The sequence below is a fragment of the Pseudorca crassidens genome, chromosome 11 (assembly GCF_039906515.1).
Source record: "Pseudorca crassidens isolate mPseCra1 chromosome 11, mPseCra1.hap1, whole genome shotgun sequence".
In the NCBI taxonomy this organism is placed as follows: Eukaryota; Metazoa; Chordata; class Mammalia; order Artiodactyla; family Delphinidae; genus Pseudorca; species Pseudorca crassidens.
The window spans coordinates 9,367,128-9,383,514 of record NC_090306.1 but is presented as its reverse complement, the minus strand read 5'-3'; the positions used below and the strand labels follow the sequence as shown (position 1 = coordinate 9,383,514).

Sequence of the window (16,387 nt, the reverse complement as noted above, 5' to 3'; positions counted from 1 at the left end):
CCCGCCCGCCTCTGCTCGCCCCGCAGGTCTCCTGGGGTCTCCCTGCCGAGGCCGTGCGCACGGCCCCCTCTCCTTTTCTGGAGTGCCCGGGAGGCGGCGCCGAGGGAGGGGGCTCGCCTGCGCGCAGGGAGACCTCGGCGGCGACTCGTGCAGGCGGCGGGAGGTATATCCCTGCGCCGCTGCGTGAGAGGAAGAGGCTGAATGAGGAGCTGCGCGGGGGAAGCGGGGCGCCGGGGGAGGAGGCGGCGGCATGGAAGCAGACGCTGGCGTCGCGCGAGCCCCGGGCGGAGCGGCGCGATAGAGAGGGCGGCAGCGGTGGCGGCGGCGCGCGCGGAGCCTTGACGGGCCCCTTTCTTTCTTCTCTCTCGGGAAAGCTGGGAAGCATGAGCGTGCAGACCTGCCGCTGCGGCGGCCGCCCCGGCTCCTCGCCTCCCCCTCTTCGGGCCGCCCCTCGCCGGTGAGAGAAGCGAACGCGAGAAGGGAAGATGGGGGCCGTCCTGAGGAGCCTCCTGGCCTGCAGTTTCTGCGTGCTCCTGAGAGGTGGGAGAAGCGGGGGAATGGGGAAGTTGGTGGGCTTTGGGGGGGAGGGGGCCTCGTTCTGCGGTGTCGGGGGGGGGAGGGGAGGGAGGGAGGCGAAGCAGGGAAAGAGGAGCCGGGAGAGGCCTGGTCGTGGGGAAGGAGGGAGAGAGGGGCCCGGGAGAAGGGGCTGCGTGCTCCGCCCGGCCACGCTGCAGCCCCCGCCTCGCTTTGCCCACCTCGTCGGGGCCGAGCGGAGCCTCCGTCCGGCCTCCCTGACCGGGTGACACCCCGACCCCCCGGAGCCCCATTCTGTCCGAGTGACTGAGGGTCGGTGTGTCTCTTTCTGCCTGGAGTCACCGGGGACGAGGGGCTTTGTCTGGATTTTGGCTCTCGGAACGGTGGAGCCCAAGATGCTTCCACGTTGGGCTTTCACCCTCGAAGCCCCCGCCTTTTCCATGTCGGTCCTGGGAACTTTGAGAGCTCCCTTACTATTTTTCCAGGCCTTGTTGCAACTAATAACTGGTTTCCGTTGGGGATATAATGATCGTGGGTGAGAGCACAGTTGGAAAGTGACTCCGAGGTTAAAGGTCGAGAGGTTCAGCCTTGGGAATCGCCCGGGCTTCAGGCCATAATAAAATAGAAACGTTGCCCTTGCAACTCCTGGCATTCAGGACTTGCCCCTATTTTCGGAGCATGCAAGTGCACAGTTGGCACCAAGTAGGAGAGTCATCCTTGGTGGAGAGGAGCCTGTCCTGGGACCTAAGTTATCATCTGCTGCGCTCTCCTGGGGACTGCTTGGCACTTTGGTAAATAACATAGGGTATTCTAGATAATTTGCCCCGAGAATCGCGTAAATTCGATGGTCCTGTGGGTTTTTGTTTTTGTTTTTGAATTGGCCTGCAAAGCTGTCACATACGCTGTGACTTTTATTTTGTGACAGTTCACTGAGGTTTTTCACTGGCCCGCAAGATTTCAACAGCTCTTCTCAAACTTACCAGTGGGGAAGTGGTGATGACTCTGATGCTATGGGGCATTTACCAGCAGAGGAATTTAAGTGCCGATTGATGCAATGACTTGTAGCTTTGGTTTTGTTAAAACTCTCGCTTGTGTTCACGGTCAGTTTTTTTTCAGGTACGTCACCTCTTGGGTCTAAGGAGATTTTTAGCTATTAATTTAACAGGCTAAACTTTTGTTAAGTGTGCAAACTTACTGAGGTTTCCAGAACACGATAGAAACTAATAGTCTTGTGCTATAAATGAGCCAGATATGCCATTTTTGAGTATATATTTATTTTAGATGAGAGTGATTGGCATTGTTTTGGAGGAGGAATTTTTTTTCTTTAGTTACGCTTCAGGATTATTCCGTCTGCCTGTTGTATCTTTTACTTAATTACGACTCACTGTAAGCATATCCTGAACTATTTCCACGTGTAAACTCCAGAAAGCTAGTGCCCATGTCATTTTCATGGCAGAGAAGTTAATGCAGCGCTATGTACTTGAGAGGTCTAATAAGTATACTCCCTGTCCAAAGGGGATCTTGCTGTAGCTGTGCAAAACAATTACATTTGCCATAAAATATGTATGTATTTTAAGACAGGAGATTAATAAAGTTAACAAATAGGAGAGTCAGCTGATGGGTTAAAGTCTTTGAGAAGTTGAAATCCATAAACCGGGATGTTTCTGGTTGCCCAATTGTGTTTCTTGGAAGGGAAGGTTATGATGTAAATGCCACTTGTTTAACACCACGTTTGAGCCTATTCATTATTGGAATTAAGAGAAGTTGTACTTGAAGTAATATTGTGAAGTATGATATTGTGTAAGAAGACCTAAAAGAGTTAATAGTTTAAATTGCCTCATTTCCACTAGCAAGCAAAGTTTCCAAAAGTGAAGCTTTAATTTTAAATGTAGTATGAGGTGGTCTTTGAATTCAGTGTACTTAACTGTGAGTATATATTTGAACTAAAACTGTCTTTCAGTGTGAAAGATTTTTATTCATAATTTAGATTCTTTTCATTCCGTGATAATGTCATCTCCTGTTAAAATGGCAATATTAGATAACCTTGGACTCCAGGGAGAAATGTGATTAATTTGTTGCATTAAGATAATTTTTCTTCACAGAAGAGTTGGAACTTTTAACTTTGGGAAGATGGGATGATGGGAGAGTTTGGGAGACCTTTTGTCCTCTGGCCCTGTTAAATCAGTAGCTGAAAGGCAGGGAAAAATGCTGTCGTTATCTGGGCTGCATCCCTGTCCCTATCATCAGAGGACAAGGTGTAATGGAAAGATTTGGGAATTTCGACACCAAAATCTTCGGTTTAAAGTCCGTGCTTCACTACTTAATAACTTCATGATTCTAGTCTAGTCAGTGAGTTTCTCTGGGCCCCAGTTTCTTTACTTGTAAAATGTGGGTAGTAATACCAAGCTAATTTGCAAATTTGTTGGGTATATTAAATGAAGTACTGAATATCAGGTGATTTGCAAATGTTATTTTTTGTTATAATTTTTGATTGTGGACGTATCCTCAAATGCTGGGGATTTGAGATTTAATTCGTATGAGATTCACAGATTCTTAAAGATAGAAGAGATCTTGATCCTTCTGGTCTAACCATTTCATTTGCAAGTGGGGAAACGCAGATTCAGAGAGATTATAGCATGATCAAGATCCTACAGCTAATTAATGTTAGAGCAGGGATTTATTGTCCATTCTTTCAGCATTTAAGTATGGTATACCTACTGTATATCAGGCTCTGATGGTATATTGGTGAGCAAAATCGCCACGGGCCCTGCTCTCATGGACCGCACGACCTAGGTTGCCATCCTTACTTCCATCCAGGTGCTGGTTAGAAAAGATTATAGCTCTGATTTCTTAGAGGAAATATTTTTTATAAGAATATAAGTTTTGGAATACCATAGTGTGTATAATCCGTAAATACTATGTCTAGCTTAGTATTTGAGAAGGCTTTGTTGTTTTATAAGAATGTTTTGTTACTTACCTTTTGTTGTTATTTGTTTTGGTGGGTGTTGGTAAATACTGTCAGCACAAGCCACTAGTGTTTCCCATCTTACATTTTTATAGGAGTGGTCCTTGGGAAATTGTTTAGTATCAGGTGTAACGAAGTCTTGGGAAGATAGAATGAATTTTGGTGTGGGAATCAGGAGAATTCGATTCTTATTCTAAGTTTGTCATTTGCTAGCTGTGTGACCTTGGATAAGTTACCTAATCTCTGTACACCTTCGTTAGGATAATGAATCTTCCTTTTGGAGGTTCTCACTTCATATTAACACACTAAGGGCTTTGAGAGGTTCTGAGGTAGAGACCAGTTTTAACTTTGTTTAATCCACTGTTTCCCAAAGTAGACAATGAATTTTTCTGTAAATCCTTTTAACATTGTGCTGAACCTTTGTTCCAAGCAACACACGTAGAGAGAACCTGGACCAGGTAACCCTTTAAGCGTTAGGTTGAGTCATGTGAATTGATATTTGACGATAATTTCATATAGTTGAATCTGATACTTTAATCCCTTCTTACTTACTTGGCTTTAGATTTGCTCATCTGACTAGGAAATAATTTGACTGGTTATGAAACTTCAGGGTTTCAGCTCCTTGTTATCATCAGGCCTAACAGTGATTTCCCATGGTTAAGTTTTTCAGAGAATTTTTCTTTTCTTTAATTGGAGGTTTTTCCATTTGCTGAACTGAAATGCTTTTCTGTATAAGTTATATACGCTTTGACTATCAGAAAGGTTTGTCTTTTTTGAATATCAAAGAAGATTCTGTGAAGGAGTATATAAATGGAAAATATTTTATGTGAATTTATAAATTGAATATATTGGAAAAACAAGTAATACAGGTTATAGTTCTGCTTAGGCCATGGGTAAATACTCTGAGAAAATTCATTTTCATCATGGACGTTTTATTGCAAGTTGATATTCAGAGAAGATGATAAAGAGGGGCACTGTAGCAGAAAGGTATGGGCTTTGTTGACAAATCAGGTTCGTCTTCCACCACTTTATATAGCCTTGGACAAGTTACTTAGCTTTAGTTTCTTCTACTATTTCTTCTACTATTAGACGGGTATTATACCTTCCAAGATTTCTGTGAGAACTGATGAAGTGTTTGCAAAGGGATAGCACAGTGCACAGTCTGTGGACTTTGAGTAAATGGTCACTATTGTCAAGATGGCTAATTTAAAAGAAATGTTAATGCACAGGAAAGACGAGTAAAACATATATATTCTGGGCACTGTTTTAGACAGTAGTTTTAAACCAGTGGTTTTTGAACTTGATTCTTTTGCAACTGGAACAAACTCCATGAAATACTTTTACTTTTGATATTTTCTATTTTGTTTTATATAAACAAGATGGCCACTATCTACTAAATTTATTTTACCTTCTAAAGGATTGCAACTTGAACACTGGTAGGTGATTATTGTAAATAAGCTAGAGAATAAATAGTTCGATTGATTATAATACTTATTTACTTATTTAAAAGTTGCCCATACTTATGGGCAAAATAATTTTATCAAAATATTGTCTAATTGAGAATTTTATTGTATTTGTTTATAATAATTAAAATCAGTTGATGGACTTCTCCCTGTAGGATGGGTAAATGCTATACCGAGTGCCTGCATTGTATATTTCAGTCTTTGTATGAGAGTCTTTTACATATCTTCTGTAAAAGGACCTCCTCTTAATGAATAGAACTCTGCTCCATGTGAATAACTTTGAAATTCAGTCAGATACATGGACTAGGCAACCTAAAGCATAGGATATTTGCCTTTGAGATTATTCATTTAAAATATAATTCATCATAAATACAAGGAAAACTGTTATTTGATATTATTAGCACATGCTTTTGTTTCTCAAGCTGTTTGTGTTATTTGTGGCAGTGACTGTCCTCACAAAAAAGTCATGCAGATGTGAGACTGGAAAATACTAAAATGTACCTGGGCTCAATTTGGTGAACATTACAGGTACTTCAATGCTGTGATCCTATTAGCTATAATGTAACTTGCTAATTTTTGTTTCTGTGATACCTTGCTTGGAAGGGCCAGGAACTTGGGGATGTGAAGTGAAATCATATTTTTAGGCAAAAAAAAAAAAAGTGAAAATTTAAATTATTAATTGACACGAGAAAGACGCATGACTGACCTAAGGCCAGATTGCTTGTGCTCTGGACAGTAATTTTACATGCGGTGCTTTCTGTATGCGTCTGATTTCATCTGGACCTTAATATGGTTTTGAAAATGATACCAATCACTTTGGATGAGGGAAAATAAATAACATTGTAATTTTGGAGTTTGCACGTAGGTGGTTTGTCATATTACTATAAAATAAAAACTAGTTCAGATTTAGGTAAGGAGAGACTTTACTCAAAAGGATTATTGCAAAAGGGAGAATGCTCTTCTGTAGGATCTGCAGGCATCTCAAAATAAAACACAAAAAGACTCTTCTTTTATGGAGAAGGGTGAGCAGGGCTGGCAGGGCCGAGTGGGTGAGGGTGAGCAGATTGCATGATCAAGATAGTTTAACTGGAGTTTTTTTTATTTACTGCAGTCAGTTGATGGCTTGGAATGAGCTGTTAAGGGAGCCTAAGAGCATCTGCTTGCTTAAATTTAGGGCAAGCCATACTTTAGGGGCTTGTGGGAAAGGAGAAAAGCCCGACTAAAGTTTGGTCAAGCCAAGTCAGTGGATAAGCAAGGGTAGTTGTGAGCACTTGGTCAGTCCTGCTGTTGTTTAAAAGAAAATTTGTCAGTCTTAGGGATATGTTTTAGTCAGCTCAGGCTGCTACAACAAAAATATTATAGACTAGATGGCTTATAAACAACAGAAATTTATTTCTCGCAGTTCTGGAGGCTGGTAACCCAACAGCAGGGTGCCAGTATGGTCAGATTCTGTTGAGGACCCTCTTCCAGTTTGCAGACTGCTGACCTCTCTTTGTATCCTCACAGGGCAGAGAGAAGAGAGAGGAAGCAAGCTCTCTCTGGACTTTTATAAGGGTACTGATCCTATTCCTGAGGACTCTACCCTTACGACCTCATCTAATCCTAATTACCTCCCAAAGACCCCACCTCCTAATACATTCACATGAGGGGGAGTGTAGGGTTTCAACATATGAATTATGGGGGACACAGACATTCAGTCCACAACAAAGTAGGCTAAAGTCATTGTGAAGTTGGTCTCATTAGATTGGTCTGATTATTTATGTAGGTGTAGGCATTTTAGGTCTGCTTCAGTGGGACTTTTTATAAGGAATCTTGGATTGAACTTTTAGAAGCCTCTTGAGGCCAGGAAGCCAAGTCAAGTACTCACCATTGGGTTTCACTTGCAGTACCTGTAGATTTGGATAAATTCCTAAGGTCCCCAAAATATCCTAGGGTTCCTGGGCCTGCCTGGAATTGACCTTGCTTACTTTACCTGTAAGTCTGGGAACTGTAAGCCAGGTACCAGTCTAGTTTTCCCAAGGGAACTGTAAGCATTGTTCCATAAAATCAATCACAGCTCCTTAAAAGTAACTGGTGGTATTAGATTAAGTGAACATGACTTTCAAATATGACATCCAGTCAAAGCCTTGGTTGCATTATAATGTTTCCAACCGGGAGGACAGACTTTTATTGAACCTATACAAATAACTATGTTGCCATGAAAATAAGAATACTCATTTAAATAAGAGTTTTGTTTTTGAATTATGGATGAATTAGGAAGAAAAAGATAAATGTTTTTATTTCTGTTTACAAAAGCATAGCCTGCTGAAATTGTCAATGAATTATAGATAGCTTAAGAGAAAAGAGAAACGAATTCCTTATATCCAGAAAATAGGACATTAAAGCATCAGCAGTATTTTAAAACCCATAATCATCCTTCATCAGTTTATTCAGTCCTGTGTGATTAATTCTTGTTCTGCTAGATCTTGGGTTAACAGTCTCATGAATCCATCCGCTTCACTAGTTTTTTGGGAATCCTGACTCAGTCCACTGGTATAGTCTCAAAGTTATTTAAGTGATGCCATCAGAAGCTTGTGCCCAGGAGTTACCGGTATAGTCCTCTTTCAACAATCCTTTTTTTGTTGAAGACAAGCACTTGGCCTGTAGCTCACTTGCAGGCACTTTCAGGGAAGCATCGAAGTAAAACAAAAAACACTCTGTAGATGACAAAAGACTTAAAATGGTGGTGATGACTTATACGGGTAGTTTCAAAAGTGAAAGATCTGATGAGAGTTTGTTATAAAAAATAATGCAGTTGGGCTTCCCTGGTGGCGCAGTGGTTAAGAATCTGCCTGCCAATGCAGGGGACACGGGTTCGAGCCCTGTACCGGGAAGATCCCACATGCCATGGGGCAACAAAGCCCGTGTGCCACGACTGCTGAGCCTGCGCTCTAGAGCCTGCGAGCCACAACCACTGAGCCTGTGAGCCACAACTACTGAAGCCCGTGCGCCTAGAACCCGTGCTCTGCAACAAGGGAAGCCACCGTGATGAGAAGCCCGCGAACCACAACGAAGAGCAGACCCCGCTTGCCGCAACTAGAGAAAGCTCGTGCACAGCAGCGAAGACCCAACGCAGCCAAAAATAAATAAATAAAATTTAAAAATCTAAAAAAAAAAAATAATAATGCAGTTGATGAATAAGTTTGGTTGTTTTTATGGCATGCAAACCAAAATAAAATCAGTCCAGAAAAGTTTTAGGCAAGATATCTATAAGCATAATGATTAACCTTATTTTTAAAAAGAGTAGTTATTACATCTGATTTATGAGTATAAATGAATATAACTGTTGTACAGAAAAAGACTTAAAGATATAGTGTAATCCTGAGATATAATGTGTCATGAAGCGTATAGTTAGAGCATATCAAGAATATATCAAGATTATCAAGTAAAAATTTTTAGTTAAGTCTGGAATAAGTCCTAAACATCTGTAAAATAAAATTCCATAAGTAAGTTAAGTGAATCACTGGTGGAGAACCACTCACTGGCCTACCAATAATATACTGTATTCAAATTAGAGAAATGAAATTGTGACCAAGGTAACATTAAAAAAAATCATAAAAGAGAAAAATCAAAATTGTAATTGATGACTCTGTACTGTTGTCTAATATCAGACAAAGCACCACTGGGACTCAGGAAATGGAAACACATTGTGAACACTGAGGCTGGTGATAAATTTCTAGGAACTTCATCCAGTTTTTGAAATAATCATATTAACATTTTACCATACTGATTTAATCTAGGGAGGATAAGCCTCTCTTCTGATTGGGCAGTGCTTCCCGTGCAAATCATAGCATTGATCAAATAAGCCAATTATTTTTAGTATCTCTCTTCTTACAGGGTGAAAGAATTAATCCTCTGTGAACTTCCAGGGGCCCTTTGGGAAATTTTAAAGACAGTTGTAGGTGCAAAAGATATCATTTAGTATTTGAATTTGAAAAGGCAGAATGTCAAAAGTTGTCAGGAGGTTTGAACATTCGATTAAATGGGATCATGGATCAGTGAGAAAAAATACCTGGCAACCTATTTAACCAGTGTCGAAAAAATATTTTTTTAAAAGTGAACATAGGAAAGAACTTTAGCTCTTTCAAAAGTGAGACGACTTTTTAAAATGATAACACACGATAAAATTAACACCAAGTGCAGGAAATTCCGAAAAGACACCGAATTTTTGGCTTCTGAGGAGATTGATTACTCAGAAAGCAAAGAAAAACCTTTTATAACCTCTTTATTAACAGCGGATCAGAACCCAAGAAAATTTTGTCATTTTAGTAGAAAACCAAATTTTAATTTTATAAGTATAATGTTTGATACTGAAGCACTTTCTGAAAATCTTACAAATAAACCTGTCAGGTCTTAGCTGGCTTTGACCGTGACAAATAAAATTCTTTTTATCATCAACTTGTTATAACTTTCTCTGTCCATTCAGGTTTGTTCTGCATGTTCCTCTTTCTCATTCTGGAGCACTTAGTCATTTTACTTTAGGACCTTTTTTTTTTTCCCCTTAAAAACACATTCTGCATATAGAGTTGTTCCTTTCTGTCATTATTTCTATTAGAGTCTCATTTACATACAAGGTTATAACTTATAATTACAGTAACTACTATTTTACAGAGAAAACTATGAGGTGGATAGTTGTGAACTGTCTGTCATACACCAACGTTTTGTAGTAGACTGGCAGAGTTTATGAATATACATCTTACAACTTCTTATAGCCATGCACTTCCAGATAGTACAACTTCTCAATGTGACAAAAATGAATATGTTCATTGATAGACTCAAATATGTGTGGCTTCTTGGTACCATGAAAATAAGAGGCAAAAACTTGTATAAACTTGAAATGCTTATGCTTCAGTGTTCTGTCTTACTTAGAAATGACCTAGGTATTTAATGAATATCCATGGACTAACTTAGCATAAGTCTAAGGTTTTAAGTTACTAAAAGATTTTGGAAACTACAAGTTGGCTTATTACAAGATATAATTACTTTTGAAGTACAGTTTGTCAGAATAATGATTCAGCTTGACTAAGTACAAATGTAGATGTAATGCTAGTTTATTCTGTCAATAAACCTGTAAAAATTTAGGAAGAACATATTCAAGTAGAATAAAAACCTATTCTTGTGTTATACTTAATGCCCATAACTCAGAAGACATAGGTGTTTTTATTAAACCAACAATATTAAACTGGTCTCATATACCAAAGATTTGCCTAAATGTATGTTAACTTGGATTTTTAAAACATTTGGGTTAGTTTCTAAGAATTTTAATTTCCTTAACTTCTGGAAATCTTAGAAATACTTTTTATGTGAGCACTTTTTGTTGTTATTTTAACAACTTTATTGAGATATTCACACACCATACAATTCACCCATGTCACGTGTACAGTTCAGTAGTTTTTAGTCTATTCACAGAGTTGTGCCACCATCACCACAATCAGTTTTTTTGTTTGTTTTTTGTTTTGTTTTTGTTTTTTGCGGTACGCAGGCCTCTCACTGCTGTGGCCTCTCCCTTTGCGGAGCACAGGCTCCGCACGCACAGGCTCAGCGGCCATGGCTCACGGGCCCAGCCGCTCTGCGGCATGTGGGTTCTTCCCGGACCGGGGCACGAACCCATGTCCCCTGCATCGGCAGGCGGACTCTCAACCACTGCGCCACCAGGGAAGCCCCCAATTTGTATTTTTAACTTTAGGTCCCTGAGCCCCTCGTGAATCCCTAGGGGGGAAAAAGTGCTAGTGACTACAGGGAATTGAGGGGTTGGAGTAAGAAGGGAAAGGTCTGACAGGGTGGATAGAGGGGTGGAGGAGATTGGGGTATTAAAGGAAGATAGATAAAGGATTTAAGGGAAGGTTGAGGTTGGTAAAATGGAGGAAGGAAGAGAGATGGTGATGGGAAAGGAGAGGTTTTAGGGAGATCCCGTTTCCCAAGGAGGACATTGAAGTTCTAAATTGTCTTTAGTAAAATTTTGCCATTTTTTAAGATACTGGACTGAATTAGGGCTGTTATGGTGAAGCGTGTGGTCAGTGGGAGAAGACGGAGGGCGCTCAATAGAGTGACAGTTACCGGTTGGATTAGATAATTAAGGCATAAGAATTTTTTTTTCTTTTTTTTTTTACATCTTTATTAGAGTATAATATCAGCTATACATATATCCTCATATTCCCTCCCTCTTGCGTCTGCCTCCCACCCTCCCTATCCCACCCCTCTAGGTGGTCAGAAGCACCCAGCTGATCTCCCTGTGCTATGCGGTTGCTTCCCACTAGCTACCTATTTTACATTTGGTAGTATATATATGTTCATGCCACTCTCTCACTTTGTCCCAGCTTACCCTTCCCCCTCCCCGTGTCCTCAAGTCCATTCTCTAGTAGGTCAGTGTCTTTATTCCCATCTTGCCCCTAGATTCTTCATTACCCTTTTTTTTTCTTAGATTCCATATATATGTGTTAGCATATGGTATTTGTTTTTCTCTTTCTGACTTCACTCTGTATGACAGACTTTAGGTCCATCCACCTCACTACAAATAACTCAATTTTGTTTCTTTTTATGACTGAGTAATATTCCATGGTATATATGTGCCACATCTTCTTTATCCATTCATCTGTCAATGGACACTTAGGTTGCTTCCATGCCCTGGCTATTGTAAATAGAGCTGCAATGAACATTGTGGTACATGACTCTTTTTGAATTATGGTTTTCTCAGGGTATATGCCCAGTAGTGGGATTGCTGGGTCGTATGGTAGTTCTATTTTTAGTTTTTTAAGGACCCTCCATACTGTTCTCCATAGTGGCTGTATCAATTTACGTTCCCACCAACAGTGCAAGAGGGTTCCCTTTTCTCCACACCGTCTCCAGCATTTATTGTTTGTAGATTTTTTGATGATGAAGACATAAGAATTTAAAGGAGCTGGGAAGGGCTATTCCCTTGTGAAGAGCCAAGGAAATTCCCTTGTGTAATCTCCATTATAGGAGTTAGGGAAGTTAGAAGAGGCCTCACAGAAGAGCTGGGAATATTCCCCCTCAAGAGTTAGGGTGTGATTGTCTACTCAGAGAGTCAAAGAAAAAAATTCTTTGCTGGAAAATATCAAGGTAACTTCTTGCCATGTTGCAACAGACAATGTCTGCAGCACTGGTTAAAGAGTTGAACTCAAGGAAAGATCCCTGAGTCTCTGAGCAGGAGAGGAGTTTAAATGACTCACAAAGTGTCATTATTGAGGTGGCGATGGCATGGGTCCATAGGTGAGGTCAATACCCATCCAAGTCATGTCACTCACTATACAGATGTCAAATACAAATAAATTCCTGCTTGCTAAGGCGAGTCTTTATTCACAAAGACTTTTGCAGTAAGGAGAATGACCACAAGGTATGCAGGTATCTCAGAATCAAACCCAAAAGGACTTTACTCTTATATGTAGAAATGAATAGTGCCAGCAGGATATTTGTGGGAAAGTGGGACAAGTGGGTAGAGGTTAGCAGATGACATGACCAGGGCAGTTTTAACAGGAGGTTTTTGTGTGTATGGTCAGCTGGTACTTCAGATGAGTCCTTGAGAGAGGATGTTCTGGATTGGCTTGCTTAAGGTTAGGGCTAGCCGGAGTTCAGGGCAGAGAAGCCTGACTAATCTGGTCAGGCCAAGTCAGTGTGTAAGTTGGGCATTTGTGTGCATTTGGCCAGTACTTAATGTAAAATCCTTTAGGGTTTATGACAAGTATGCTTTTAGATCAGGTTCTAAAAAATTCCTTTTAAATATTAGTAAATGTTTTCTATGTGACCGTCTACAGTGAACTGTTAGGGATTTCCCCCAAATTATTTGAAAGGTATGGCTCCTGTTCCCAAGTGGCAGAGGTCCTAGTTGAAGAAGGAAATATACCTAAAAAAATGCTAATACCAAATAGGTGGTGAAGACTGTAAGGGTGCAAAGAAGAAAAGCTGAGGCAGTTGGAAAGATTCTTGGAATAGATAAGGTTTGAATCTGGCCTTGAAGGATTTGCTTGCTGGATAATGTTAGAGAAATATGGAGCGTGCAGGAAAATGAATACACTGTGGTGGTGGAGTATGATGTGCTCACAGTTGATGTGTTAAAAACTAGTTTGTATGATGCAGAGACTATAAAAGGTAAGTTAGAGTCATAGGTAGAAAGCACCTGGTGGAGGCCTGAGGTATTGAGGCTTTTTAATTTTAGGCACAGGAAATCAGAAACCTTTTTGAGTTGGATAAAGTAGAAGTATTAGAAGTAGAAAAGGGAAGGGAGAGTGTTGAGATCATTTACTATTGAGGTAGTTTAGACCTGAGGTTATGAAGGTCTAGAGTAGGATAGTGGTTCTAAAAAATGGAAAAGAAGAGGCAGATTTAAGGACATGCTAAAGGAGAATCAACAAGACAGTGAGTGATTGGCAGACGGCGGGAAAAAGGTGGGTGTCAAGGATGGCTCCATGGCACACCAGTAGGATTAGGAAAATTGTGGTACCATTGACTCTTGAGAGTTTTCTTTGGGGGAAAGGTGATGAATTTAATTTTATGGCAGGAAGAGACGGCCAACTTAGATAATTTTCTCATCTACACTCTGTGTTGTTCCCTAAGCAAGAGAGTGTAGAAGAGAAGATTATCCAAGTTCACCTGGTTAACCAGCAACTCTATTCAGGTAATTTTCAAGTCATCATCTCCAGCCTAAGCTTCAGTTCTACACATATAACTTCTTGTTGGCCATCTCACTATCCTGTTTCTTGAATCTCCAATGGCTCCTGCCAGGTCTCTGCTCTCAAAAAGCTTTGTTTTAATAAAGCTAACCTTGCTGCCACCAAGAGAATAATTATATTAATCACAAAACCTTACAGTATTGGTATGCACTTCATATAACCACCCATTAGTTATTAACTCCTTTAGTCTAACTTCCCACCTATCACACAACTGAAACTGCTTTCTCCAAGTCTTTATAACCAAATCCAACTGGCCTTTTCTCAGTCCTTATTCTTCTCTGCAGCATTCAAAAATGTTGACCATATCCCCATCTATGTAGAATGTTCTGCATACTATACTATTATTCCTCTGATCATGCTTCATCTGCCTTTTAGTTTCAGATCTTCCCTCCCACTTAGCAAACATAGGTATAGACTAAGAAAGGAGGCAGGGCAACTTGTCATTTGAGACTGAGGACAAAATAGAGGAGGATGGGTGGGATATAAAGAGATTTTTGAGAAGTTTAAATTAAGATGTTGGGAATGTATGACATTTACCTTGCTTCCTGCTTCACTGAGATTACTTTGTGAGATGATCTGGGATGAAGGATTCAAAGCATGGAATTTGTCTTCAGGAAAGCAGAAAAAGTTCAGAAAGGCACTAGGGAAAGATTGGTAGGAAGTTAATAAAGGAAAATAAGGATTTCTAAGCACCTGTGAAGGTTCACTAAAGAGATATGATGGTGGTTATTTGGGTTATCTGGGTATTAGGAAGTCTGAAGGTAAGTGCTTTGGAGTGGAAGATACTGAGTGCATGGCACATACGCTACAACTAGGGGCAAGTGTGTGTGGATCCAGTGTATTTCTTTAGTAGATTAAAACAGTATTACAAATCAAATTATACCTTTCAGATGTCCCATTTAATATATTGCTAAGTAGATATTGGTGACAATATTGTAGAAAGTATTGAAGTATCAGAAGGGTGGTTGGACAGGATGAAATCTGGGATTTCTTTTCTTTTTTTTTTTTTTTGTGGTTCGCGGGCCTCTCACTGCTGTGGCCTCTCCCATTGCGGAGCACAGGCTCCTGATGCGCAGGCTCAGCGGCCATGGCTCACGGGCCCAGCAGCTCCACGGCATGTGGGATCTTCCCGGACCGGGGCACGAACCCGTGTCCCCTGCATCGGCAGGCGGACTCTCAACCACTGAGCCACCAGGGAAGCCCTGGGATTTCTTTTTAATAGTGTGTATAGGTTTATGTATAGTCCTTTAGAAATCCTCAATTATAACCACTACTGCTAACTTAAATTAACTTGTTCACACCCCCCCCCCTTTTTTTTTTGTACTCTTAAGGCTTGTGAGGCCTTAAATGACCAGAAAAGTTCTTTGGATTTTGTAGACCACATATTTAGTAGAAATGTTAATGTTTGACTTGAAAGCCATAAAAGACATTTAGCTGGTACTTAATGCCATATACAGATGTGGTGTAGTTTTCCAAGGAAAGTGCCATAAAGAAGGGTGCCCAATAAATATCAGATTATCATCACTCTTGGATTTTAAATTGTAAATGCTCTGGGCTATTTCTTAGCCTTGTGCAGCACTTAACATTGTACCCTTAACTAATATTGACCTTCTGATTTTTATAATTGGCGCATACTATGAGGGGCTCAGTATAAGATAGTGCAGTGAACACTATGTGGACTGATAAATCAGTGTGATGTATGAAGGCCTGAAACGAGCTAAAAGTGAATCTGTGAGGGAAATTTGCCAATAGCAGCTGTAGGTACGCAGAATAAGCAGAAAGGGCTCTTAGTCACTTTTTAAAAAAGCTGTCTGCCCATCTGTTTTTGACTAAGAAAGTTGGACTTAAGCTTAGAAGAGTTCATGTTGTGCTTACTGATGAAAATAGTGGACTTCATAACTCCATTTGGCAGACACAACCCATAAACTGGCTTAAACATCACTTTTTTCTTTATTGTTTTTGAGCACCTTAATTTTTTTTTAATTACTTTCTTAAAGAGGGAGTGGTTAGTTTTCAGGGGCACTTGGTCTTGGCTTTGGATGACTGTCTTAGACCTTTAGTAAGTAATTGTGAGAGAAGATCATGTAGATTATTGCATTGTAACTCTGGTCTTATTTTTGCTGCCTCGTCTGTGTTCTTCATCTCAGCCTCTAGATCTGTGCTATCCATACGACCACTTGTCTACTTAAATTTAAATGAATTAAGATTAAATAAAATTAAAAATTTATTTTCTTAGTCATACTAGCCATCTTTTAAGTGCTCCATAGCCACACGTGGCCAGTGGCTGTTGTACTGCACAGTGGAGAGAACACTTCTATCATCATAGAAATTTCTGTTGGATAGTGGTGCTCTAGATCTTTAATTACTGTTGATACCAGGAAAGTAGATGTGAGAAGCTTGCAATAAATGCTTTAAAAAAACCAAAACGCATATTTTGGGTAAAAAAAAAAAAGCATTTATACTACTTCAGTCCTAACAGCTTCAGCTTTCTCAGAGTTAAATATCTCTTTCGGATAGGCTTTATATTTAGTTTTGGTATTAGGTCTTATTCAAAGATCATTCTAATAATGATATAAAACAGAATAAAAATAGTTGCATTAAGAACTATATCTGCCAGACTGTTTTATTAAGGTATAATTGATAATTCAAGAAATTACACATATGTAAAGTTTAAAATTTAATAAGTTTTGACATATCTA

At 40.0% G+C, this 16,387-nt stretch overlaps 1 protein-coding gene across 3 annotated transcripts in view; it reads left to right on the top strand.

Moving 5' to 3' along the window:
* The first annotated feature begins 228 nt into the window (after nt 1-228).
* LRP6 (LDL receptor related protein 6) overlaps nt 229-16,387 on the top strand; it is a 172,928-nt gene continuing 156,769 nt past the window's right edge. For all 3 annotated transcript variants that reach the window (XM_067695713.1, XM_067695712.1, XM_067695711.1), the window contains exon 1: nt 229-540. Coding sequence is in view for 2 of the 3 variants with exons in the window: in XM_067695712.1 (XP_067551813.1) it covers nt 486-540 (55 nt within the window). In the remaining variant the exon portion in view is untranslated. The remainder of the gene's footprint in view (nt 541-16,387) is intronic.